Source organism: Hydractinia symbiolongicarpus, chromosome 14 (genome assembly GCF_029227915.1).
Source record: "Hydractinia symbiolongicarpus strain clone_291-10 chromosome 14, HSymV2.1, whole genome shotgun sequence".
Taxonomy (NCBI): Eukaryota; Metazoa; Cnidaria; class Hydrozoa; order Anthoathecata; family Hydractiniidae; genus Hydractinia; species Hydractinia symbiolongicarpus.
In genome coordinates, this window is record NC_079888.1 from 2,004,452 (window position 1) to 2,016,940 (window position 12,489).

Sequence of the window (12,489 nt, forward strand, 5' to 3'; positions counted from 1 at the left end):
TTTTTTTTAAGATCTTCTTTCAAAATAATAAATACACCAAAGTTTCCCCTTTACACTACACATTAAAACTAAGTTCAAAATGAAAGAAAACTAAAAGTGGACTGGGTCCAAAAAGAAGCGCTGGGAACTAATTTCTTCAAAAATAAACATTCTTTGCTTTGATTGGACAAAAACGATCAGTCGAAAATTCCTTTTTGGCGCTATATTTTTTTCAAACCCTGCGTTTGTTGGTTGCTGGAACTTTGTTGGTGCTTCCTGGATTATTAAATAAGTATTTTTTAATAATTTTGTCTGTGTCTTTTAGAAGCAAACAAACAAACTGTAGCTAGGTGAATCTTTTAGTAGATTTACCTACTGTTATATCTGATTTAGGTGCCAACTCCAGCTAGCTAGGTGCTTAGTAGATTTACTTTTACTTTGTATCTGATTTGTCCCCTGCTGTGTCCTATATTTTGGCTCAGCTAGATAGCTAGCAATCGTAACATCGTATCAATTTACCTAACTGCTTGTTACATTTTAGGATATTTTATTCCCTTGTAGCATCGTAGCATTGAAGCAATCACACAGGTTAACTTTGCTGACTAATTTCATGTTGATATCAGTCCAAGCATACCGTACCACTATCGGGTCTTTTTATAATGTAGCTGCTAGTCACTCCAATAATATTAGGAACGAAACAATGAATTTTCACAGCCATCCTGGTATGTTTTTTGAACAGATGGGTAATAACAACAACTTCATTTATTTCTTAAAACTTTTTTTTTCAATAATTTTCATGTGTTGTCTGAGTTGTAATATCAGTATTGCATCTTTGAAATTACAGTTAATGTTATCTGGCGATATTGAAAGCAATCCTGGACCGTTTAATAACAATGATATCGACTTCAATGTAGTAGGAATTTTTCAAATTAACAGAGACTTTTTTCCATAAGCCCTGAAGAATGGGAATGCGACTTACAAACTCAGTCAAGAGCTACTGTTAATGTTGTAGAGATTTTCATACGGGCTACCGCAATAATGCTGGGCGTCAACATTTTGATAACATCTGATACCAATACTGCAATACGCCCATATACCCTTATTAGTCCTACTCATGATGAAACACATAATATTGCTGGTGAACAACAAGTGGCTAGGGTAAATGGAAATCACTATCAATCATTGGTCTTCGATGACAATGTCAGCGATTCTTCTGTTACATCATCCACATCACTCAGTCCATCTAAAAAAATTCCTAGTTTGTCATCACAAGATCCTAATAATATAACCAATCAAAACCTGTTAGAAAGGAAATTACTACTTTGAATCAAAATCCAGACTTCCTAGTAAAAAAAATAATGAAATCTTATATGTCTGCTACGACAATACAAAAAAGAGTCAAGCCTAAACCCAAGCCAAATTATAATAAAAAAGCTGTTTTGAAGCTAAGGTGTCTGCAGTTGAACATTAAATATGAAGAACCTAAGGTTAACGAAACAAAAAAAGAAGCAATAAACAGACACAGGCGAATAAGTTATAGCTGCAAAAAAACTGTTTCTAAAACAGCGATAGATATGCAGAAAAATGTGCCCCGCCACCTAATACACTTCCAATTATTACAAAATTTTCAGCGATGAAAGGTGTGACAGGTGTCATCGGGAGAGCCTTAGTCGTTTTAAGAAGAATGTAACAACTCCTGTTGATTTTCCGGTATACTGTCAGTTGATGATAATGATCTGGGCCCATTACACGATAACATCCGCCATAACGATATGCATTTTTTACCCGTACCGACATATCTTCAAAAATTGAATACACTGGAAGTAGCATTGATTCGTCGTATCACTGTTATTATAAATATACACCTCCTGCGAGATGGCATGCTTGCATCAAAAGGACATTGTATCAGTTTTCCTCAGAGAATGCAAATTGCTAAAGAATTGCCATCGTTACCATCTCAGGTTGGAATAGTGGTTATTAAAAAGAAAGGAAGTCGAAATTCAGTTAAACAGTATACTGTGCAAAGGAATAAAGTTGCATTACGAGGGCTGTGTTTTGGATACCCAGAAGGTGGCACTGAATATCCACATACTAATAGTGAACATCTATACGATGGCTCTGATCACATTGACAAACTTTTAAAAGGACGCTAATTTCAGTTCCTACCGAATGAGTACTATAAGGATGTTTCGATAAAATGTGACCGCATTCAAAATTTACCAGAGATGAGTTGTGAATTACTTGGCTTGCATGTTGTTGAAATGCCACATAATATATCAGAGGAAGACAAGGGTGCTGCTGAAAATCAATTTCTGGAAAACTTACCTCAAGATGACGAAAGTATAACCCGTTCTGGTTTAGTTTTGGTTTATATTTATTAGTTACATGAAGTCGATTTTAATTAGTCAGTTTTTTTAAATATGACTATTTTTATTGTATTTTCGACAATAAATAATGTGAAATAACCAAATAACCCCCTTGCTAGGCTTCTTATGATTACTCTATAAGAGAGTGAAGAGTGAGCAAACTCTAGGTTCACGGTAGACTACTTGTGACAGAAACAGCCGGGGTAATACAAAACCGCTAGGGAAAGATAACCCTCCCCCTTTTATGTGAATGTTAATCAGACAATTTTTACATTTTCACAAAAAACAACACATACACAGAAGAGTTATTTAAATCGGATAGTGCACGTCTAACAACTGCTTTATCGTCACATCTTAACCATGAGCCACAGCTGCGATCTTTAATGAATGCCCAATAGTGACCTGCTCCTAGGGTGCCCGAATGATTAATAGTGGCAGCTAACGAATATTTGTTGTTAAATGATATGTCATCCGTTGGCTGATATGCCATTTGAAGCAAGGCAGGTAACAAATGTGTTTTTTTAGGGTTCTTCCATCAAGAAACGTAAACCTCTTCAGTTGGATAATTAGAATGTCTCCACATTGGGTGAAAACCGTTTCATTTGTACTGTCTTGATAAGAAGAGCACTGCGGGCAAAGGCACCTGTCATTTTCAGACAAATTTTCGGGCTGCAAAAAACAATTAATTGAGCCTGTAACGCTGTTTGAGATAGGGAGTGGCACAATAGGCATACTTTCCTCCCTGCTAGTTGATAAGAAGCATGCATTGCATGACGTCGTAGTGGTTATAATGTTGGTGATGATATTATTTTCCATAACCGAAGGGCCTGTTTATTCATCCAAGACATGAAGCAGTATTTCTGGCACGTCCTGCTGGGCATTAATGTTGAATGAGGTCTTCCTAATGCTGGACATCTCACGCTGCAAGGCTCTTAAGAAGGCGGAGGGGTCAACAGCTGTGGAACACTGGGACAGCATGGACAGACTCAGCATAACAGACTTCAATAGTGGAGAAACAGGAGAAGATTCCGAAGCACAATGTTACCAAAATGATGGGATTGCAGTTAATGCTTGCAGGATGGAATTGGCGTAACAGGTGTTTCCTTTATTTATTAATCCTGCGTGAATTACTTTGCTGTGGGTAGGTGGGTATGGGCCTGCTTTAACAGGTGTATTGGGCTTGGTGACTGTTGGTTGTTTGGCCTTTGGCATTAGAGGAGTGGATATGGAATAGTTGGTTGAAATAGGGATGTGGCTGTGTTCATTATATACCTTTGTATTTATAGCGTCCCAAATACAGAAAAAAGCTTTCATGCACATGTCACCAAGTTGACGAGCAGCTTGAAAAGTTTTTCTGCGATCCAATCTCAGTCTTTTCCAACACGAAGAAACAGATCGAGAGCAGTAGCGTCTGGCACCTACTTCGATGGCAAAAAGATCTATATTCCAACCGTTTTGCTTGATGATGTTCACCAGAGGATTGTATTTGGACATCTTAGTTGAATGCCAAGTTTCCATATTTTCTTCGCCTTGGACAGTTACGCTCTATTACAATCACATGCTTCCTGTTGTTGGAATAGATAACGAAATCTGTCCTGAGTCACATATCTGTCCCCACTGATGATCAATGTTTATATAGAGGTTGACGTGGTCATGTGTAATCAATTAAGCCGCTTAGCCACAAAGGGCACTTCTTAACATTGAATATGGAGGAGAAATGGGGAGCCATATTTTTGTGGACGATTGTAGCTATATTGTAGGCACGTTAGAAACTTTTTTAACCCCGCCGGTGAGCATACACCAATGTGGCTTACGTTACAGAAACTGAAATTATGCGATATAAGAATATATATCAGGAGATTTTTTCAACATCAACATTTGTTATACTGACTGACGCGTTTTAAATTCTGACAAGCACTTCTCGTGTAATCATCAACATGTATTAACAGTCTTCAAATATATACATTGTTTCTTACTTAATATCCTGATATGTCTACAAATAATATCCCAATAATTTCTTTTTCTGTAACTTGACCTGATCTTTATACTCAATGCGTGATATCATGCTTTAGTCCAGCTCTAGCCAGGTACCAACCTAGTCCAATTATTGTTATTCTTTTAAAGTTTTGTTCAGTTTCAAATAAGAGCTTTTTATCCTACTGTCATGAAAACTTGTGCAAAATAAACATATACTGCTGTTTGATTTTTAACTGAACAGGGTAACTACAGGCTGTTTTCGCTGTTTTTATTTAAATCCAAGGTGCAATAAAGTTTTACGCCTAACCAATCTCACAATCACTTTTTAATTATTTCACAGGAACTTTATCCGCAAAATGTTGCAGGATTCTTTTTGCTTTAAGAGGGTAAAAACAGGTTATAACTGTTTTTATTTTGAAATGATTTTAAATGTCTTTTCTAAAATTTAAAAAGAAAATTAATTTTGATATCCACAATGTGTACCGTAAGTATATAAGTGTATATAATATGCACCTGTAAAGTTTTGTAAGTATATATTCATGTCCTGTTGGTCTAATGGCTATGACACTCATGCAAATGAAAGATCCAGGTTCAAATCCTGGACAGGACTATGTATAATATAATAATCTTGTATCTACAACTAATGAATATATTATATATAACTCTATATTAAGGATAATAAGTAATATGAGTCGTAGCGGAGAAAGTTCTATACATTAATCACATTCGTTTATAGAGCACAAAAATCCCATGATAGTGTAATAGATCTAACACTTTTCGTTAAAAAGTATTGTGTTGATGAACCTGGTAGGCACAAAAAACAAAAATTATTACTTGACATTATAAATTTAATACCTTTTTTTATTTATTTTTGCACCTAGCTATAGTTCGAAAATGTATTCTCACATGTGCAAAAAGATTTCTGATCAAATTTTGTCAAAATACGTCAAATCAAATCCTGCTGGTAAAAACATTTAAAAAGTGCAAGACATATCACACCAATTTATGCCACCAAAGCACGGCCTTGTAACAGCACTAGCTACTGTACTAGCTACACTGCACCCATACAGCTATAAATACTAAATGTGCTTCAACCCACCAGGTTAAATCATAATGTAATGTAATAGGTTCACCATCAGCTAGCTAAATAGCTGGTTATCTACTACCTCTTTTTATTCCTCTCCTAGTTTTTTTTCACCAGAGTAAATTTTTTTTAAGATCTTCTTTCAAAATAATAAATACACCAAAGTTTCCCCTTTACACTACACATTAAAACTAAGTTCAAAATGAAAGAAAACTAAAAGTGGACTGGGTCCAAAAAGAAGCGCTGGGAACTAATTTCTTCAAAAATAAACATTCTTTGCTTTGATTGGACAAAAACGATCAGTCGAAAATTCCTTTTTGGCGCTATATTTTTTTCAAACCCTGCGTTTGTTGGTTGCTGGAACTTTGTTGGTGCTTCCTGGATTATTAAATAAGTATTTTTTAATAATTTTGTCTGTGTCTTTTAGAAGCAAACAAACAAACTGTAGCTAGGTGAATCTTTTAGTAGATTTACCTACTGTTATATCTGATTTAGGTGCCAACTCCAGCTAGCTAGGTGCTTAGTAGATTTACTTTTACTTTGTATCTGATTTGTCCCCTGCTGTGTCCTATATTTTGGCTCAGCTAGATAGCTAGCAATCGTAACATCGTATCAATTTACCTAACTGCTTGTTACATTTTAGGATATTTTATTCCCTTGTAGCATCGTAGCATTGAAGCAATCACACAGGTTAACTTTGCTGACTAATTTCATGTTGATATCAGTCCAAGCATACCGTACCACTATCGGGTCTTTTTATAATGTAGCTGCTAGTCACTCCAATAATATTAGGAACGAAACAATGAATTTTCACAGCCATCCTGGTATGTTTTTTGAACAGATGGGTAATAACAACAACTTCATTTATTTCTTAAAACTTTTTTTTTCAATAATTTTCATGTGTTGTCTGAGTTGTAATATCAGTATTGCATCTTTGAAATTACAGTTAATGTTATCTGGCGATATTGAAAGCAATCCTGGACCGTTTAATAACAATGATATCGACTTCAATGTAGTAGGAATTTTTCAAATTAACAGAGACTTTTTTCCATAAGCCCTGAAGAATGGGAATGCGACTTACAAACTCAGTCAAGAGCTACTGTTAATGTTGTAGAGATTTTCATACGGGCTACCGCAATAATGCCGGGCGTCAACATTTTGATAACATCTGATACCAATACTGCAATACGCCCATATACCCTTATTAGTCCTACTCATGATGAAACACATAATATTGCTGGTGAACAACAAGTGGCTAGGGTAAATGGAAATCACTATCAATCATTGGTCTTCGATGACAATGTCAGCGATTCTTCTGTTACATCATCCACATCACTCAGTCCATCTAAAAAAATTCCTAGTTTGTCATCACAAGATCCTAATAATATAACCAATCAAAACCTGTTAGAAAGGAAATTACTACTTTGAATCAAAATCCAGACTTCCTAGTAAAAAAAATAATGAAATCTTATATGTCTGCTACGACAATACAAAAAAGAGTCAAGCCTAAACCCAAGCCAAATTATAATAAAAAAGCTGTTTTGAAGCTAAGGTGTCTGCAGTTGAACATTAAATATGAAGAACCTAAGGTTAACGAAACAAAAAAAGAAGCAATAAACAGACACAGGCGAATAAGTTATAGCTGCAAAAAAACTGTTTCTAAAACAGCGATAGATATGCAGAAAAATGTGCCCCGCCACCTAGTACACTTCCAATTATTACAAAATTTTCAGCGATGAAAGGTGTGACAGGTGTCATCGGGAGAGCCTTAGTCGTTTTAAGAAGAATGTAACAACTCCTGTTGATTTTCCGGTATACTGTCAGTTGATGATAATGATCTGGGCCCATTACACGATAACATCCGCCATAACGATATGCATTTTTTACCCGTACCGACATATCTTCAAAAATTGAATACACTGGAAGTAGCATTGATTCGTCGTATCACTGTTATTATAAATATACACCTCCTGCGAGATGGCATGCTTGCATCAAAAGGACATTGTATCAGTTTTCCTCAGAGAATGCAAATTGCTAAAGAATTGCCATCGTTACCATCTCAGGTTGGAATAGTGGTTATTAAAAAGAAAGGAAGTCGAAATTCAGTTAAACAGTATACTGTGCAAAGGAATAAAGTTGCATTACGAGGGCTGTGTTTTGGATACGCAGAAGGTGGCACTGAATATCCACATACTAATAGTGAACATCTATACGATGGGTCTGATCACATTGACAAACTTTTAAAAGGACGCTAATTTCAGTTCCTACCGAATGAGTACTATAAGGATGTTTCGATAAAATGTGACCGCATTCAAAATTTACCAGAGATGAGTTGTGAATTACTTGGCTTGTATGTTGTTGAAATGCCACATAATATATCAGAGGAAGACAAGGGTGCTGCTGAAAATCAATTTCTGGAAAACTTACCTCAAGATGACGAAAGTATAACCCGTTCTGGTTTAGTTTGTCCACTTGAATCTAAAGATGCTGACAAAGAGTTGCGAACAATACTGCAGACCGGACTGTCCGGACGAAATTGAGTTACAGCAAGATAAGGTGGTACTATTAAGGTTGAATCTAAGTGTGACAAAAATTTCAATCAGAGGCCAGATGAAGGATGCTTTGAATTCTTGAACGCCTTTTGGCGGGAAGATGCTTACCAGCTGTAAAAAAGATATTTTGTAACATCCAGATGGTTCTGCTGGCTCATAATCGGATAACAAATTCTGAATGGCAGTTACTAACACACGTAAAACAGCATCGTGGCGGTACGTGAATCTACCTTGTGAAATGGCTAATTTACAAGCGCCTAAAATGTGGAACACGTTACAAGAGGGTTTTTTACATAGGGTGCAACTTTTGTTCTTTTGCAATTCCCCACTTGACAAGATTTGTAGGAGAAGGAACGTGTCATAGGTTGTGACGATGCAAAACGAAGATAGACCTTGCGGCAGAGACAGTAGGTCCTTCCAAGAAGGATCGTATTTAATAAATGAGCACCACTTAGTCCAGTTATCTTGGACATGAAGCTGAACGGCTCGAGCATAATAGATGTCTTACTCATTGTCCTGCACAACTAATCGTAAATGGTAAACCGGTTCGACTTTATAAAAATCGAATTCGACAAATCAGGACATGCCGAAATCATACGATTTTTACATGATACAACGATTTTGAAGCAAATTTGTAAATATTGAAACGAATAGGATACGAATTACTGCTGGTTTAATACGTTTCAATTCGTATAAAAATCGTTAAAAAAATATTATACCAACTAAAACGATTATTACTAAGGAAAGTTATTTCTTGAACATGATAGTTTAGTAGGCGACGTTTCGGGAGATCCTTCTCCCATCATCGGGCAAATTAAAATGATGTTGAGTATTTATTTATATAATTGCAGAGGATTGAAATTCATAAAAGTTAACCAATGATAAACGTGCTGATAATTACAGTTAATTACGGTAATTAACGATTATTTTTGAAACGATGGGGGAAACAAACCTTAATTAAAAAGGGTATAATAAGACCTATAATCTTCAAGTACAGTCAGTTGGATACTAACCCCAAGATCCTGGATTGCTTTGATAAAGCCAAAGCAGCACACAAAAGCAACGACACAATAGACTAATTGAATCCAAGCTGGGAGCCTAAAGCTAAGGCGCCACGAGGAACATTTTCATGCGCGTGCTATGCAACATTGCTGTATAGCACGCGCATAAAAAAAATTACTCGTGTCCCATGCCTATTTTTCACTGCAATGCAGCAAAAAAATGTTGCATGGAGCAAACATTTTGCTCCACAACTTCGGGGACAAAATAGATCTGAATCTATTTTGCTCCCGTGCTCCGGGGACAAAATGTGCTGAAAAATTTGTTGTGGAGCAAATGTTGCACGTGTCCCCACCTTCTGCAACAAATATTTTACAAAATTATTTGAGGCATTATTTTATTGACCAATCAAATCACAGAAAGATATAAACAAGTTTTTTTCTTGAGAAGTTGAACTGCAAGTGAAGAGTAGCTAGTGAGAAAATAGCGAAAATGGCGGATGAAAAGAAAAAACTATCAGACGAGGAGAAAGTTACTTTAATAAACTTTTATAAAGCGAACCCAACGTTATGGGACAGTGGGAATATATATTACAAAAATAAAGACAAAAAAGAAGCTGCGAAAATAGACCTTGTCACTGAATTTGAGGGGGCGTATAGCTGTGATTTTCTAGAAAAAGCATTCCATTCTCTTCGTTCATCGATGCTCCGTGAAGTTAAACGTAATGCTGGAAGCGAAGTTCCATCGAAAAAGTGGAAGTTTTATGAACAAATGGAGTTTATCGTAACTGATCTAACAAAAGAAAAGAAAAAAGCGCAACTTTCGTCCGACGAGTTGGAAGAATTGATTGATTTTTATCGTGAAAATCCCGCGCTTTGGAACCACACTCTACAAGATTATAGAGACAGAGTGTTGCGCGAAGCTCTGATGGTCAAACTGAGTGAGCGTTTTGATGGGAAGTATACCGTAAACGAGCTCAAAACGTCATGGCATAACGCATTGACAAAGTATAGAAGTGAGCGCAATAGGGAGATTGGATCAAGATCCTCTGGTGCAGGTGTAAACGAAGCATATTTTTCTACCTGGGACCATTATAATCAAATGGATTTCGTTGAGATTACTTGCGATATGGATGAGACCGTCGATACAATGAACGAGGATGAACCACGTACCCCTGCTCCTAAAAAACGACGGGAGAAGAAGATGACGGAGGAGCAGTGTGCCAAAGCCGAACTGTGGAAAGCGTTGACAACTTCCATCACACAAAGGGCTGATCACCATGAAATCCGGCCGCAACAAGCTTCTACATATGGATGCGAAGCGCAATCTGCTGTCGAAAAACGTGCCCAAATTTTTGGAAGTACAGTGGCCGACAGTTTGGTCCAGTGCGAACTAAAAGATTGGCCAAGGTTGAAGAAAAAAATCATGGATATTTTTTTCGAGTATGAAGAGCAGAAACAACACCAATCTATGCCTACCAACCATCATGCTCGTATGTTCGCAGCTTCAACGTTTACTCCATACACCCCATCATATCCCATGGCAAATACATATACTGGTATGCTGCAATCGCCACCTCTACCTTCTCAAAATCAGCCGTATTCACCCGCAAATTCATCCTGTTCGAACGATACGTTTTGATACGTTACGTTATGGTTGGCAGACATTTTCTGGAGTAAAATAAATCAGAAAAATATATTAAACGTTCAGTAAATCTTATCATTTTTTATTTATCCTCGCAAAAAATAAAATTAAATGTCAACTCTAGCGCAATGCCACTGCCAGCGTACAGCACCTTCCATTACGAAATACTCCGTGAACTCGTCTCTTATTGCTTTGGCTTGATTACTAGATCGATTGCCGTAAATGTCATTGGACAGTGAAAACCATGTGCCAGTAGGAGTATCTTCTCTCCAAGCACCTTCGATAATTTCACCACGCTCATTCTCTCGGTCGACAAGACCAATTGGTAGCTCAATTTTGCCCACAGAACTTTTGCTCCTCTGCCAGTTATGCAATGCCACTGTTGCCATTGTGATGGTAGAAACCTTTTCTGGTTCTAAGTTTATAGGTCGACGAAAAATGCGCCACCGATTTGCCAATATCCCAAATCCGTTTTCAGAAATTCTTCTCTTTCGTGACAGTCGATAATTGAAGATGCGTTTGTTTACTGTCAGATTTTTTTGTGGATAAGGCTTCATCAGGTAATTCTTAAGAGGAAACGCATCATCTCCTGTTATCACATACGGCACTTTGTTGTTTCGACCTGGTAAATTGCAAACCTCTGGTAAATTTAGCGATCCACTGTCTAGCGCCTTCTTTAAATTACATTGGTCCCATATACCTCCATCAGAATTTCTACCGTTCGCTCCAACTTCCACATAAAGAAACTCATATTCTGGCCCGACAAGAGCCATGAGCACTACACTGTCTGTCCCTTTATAGTTTCGGTAATGAGACCCTGAATTTGGGGGCTGCTGAATGACGATATGCTTCCCATCGAGAGCACCTAATCCATTTGGGAAGTTCCAACGCTCATTGAACTTTCTGGAGATATCTAGCCATTCCCCCTGTGTTTTCGGAGTTGAAAGGAAGGTTGGACCCAACCTCTTTATGATAGCTTCAGATACCTCCATAACAGCTGCTGAAATTCTTTTTCTTGACACTCTGAATTGAAATTCTAAAGACCTGAAAGTCTCACCAGTCGCTAAGTAACGTAGGGCCACGCAAACGAGCTCAGCTGGTGTGATAGAATTCCTCATATTTGTATCTTGTTTCTGCAAATCCTCAGAAAGAAGACCGACTAGGTATTCGAATTGAGCGTTATTCATACGTATATACCCTCTACATTTCTTCTCATCGTTTTTTATTTCGTTGAAGATTGTATGAAAAGCGCCAAGACACTCTCTATTCCCAAGCCACGGTTGCACCCAGCAATTTCTTGGTGGTTCTTCACGATCTTCCTCTTCTTCTTCGTCCAACAAAAGTAAAGCTAAAATAACTTCTCTGTTTATTCCTGCCATATTTTAATCACACATGAACTCAATAAAAAACTTAAGGATACGGTATACCCTTTGAGCATGATTTTTTAACTTCGATTTTCGAAATAATCTTGCAGCAAATAAGATGTGGCGCCACGAGAAACATTTTCATGCGCATGCTATGGGACATGTTGCATAGCACGCGCATGAAAATGTTCCTCGTGGCGCCTTAGCTTAAATGCAGGTATTTACCTTTTTAAAGGAAGTCTGCACACGAATACAAATGTGAATATTATTAATAACAACTGGTTGTTCCTGCTTCTATATCCAGCAGAAGAAAATAGTCATTCCTTTTTATTTTCACACAAAAGATTGCAACTACTTCTTGTTGACTTTCAGACATCTACCGCATTTTAAAAATGCTGAGATAAGGTGAATACGCAAATGAGACGAAAAATCAATCGGACCCTACTTAGTAGGCTCTCAAGGGCGTATATATTTCCTTATAAGAAATTGGTTGGTTTTACTAAATTCAGAGAATACCCTGAATA

At 37.1% G+C, this 12,489-nt stretch overlaps 1 protein-coding gene across 1 annotated transcript; it reads right to left on the reverse strand.

The window, feature by feature from the left end:
• Positions 1-10,708: 10,708 nt before the first annotated feature.
• LOC130625038 (uncharacterized) lies at positions 10,709-11,980 on the reverse strand. Its single transcript, XM_057440124.1, has one exon. It carries the CDS (start codon positions 11,978-11,980, stop codon positions 10,709-10,711), a length of 1,272 nt encoding a protein of 423 aa, XP_057296107.1.
• Positions 11,981-12,489: the final 509 nt, after the last annotated feature.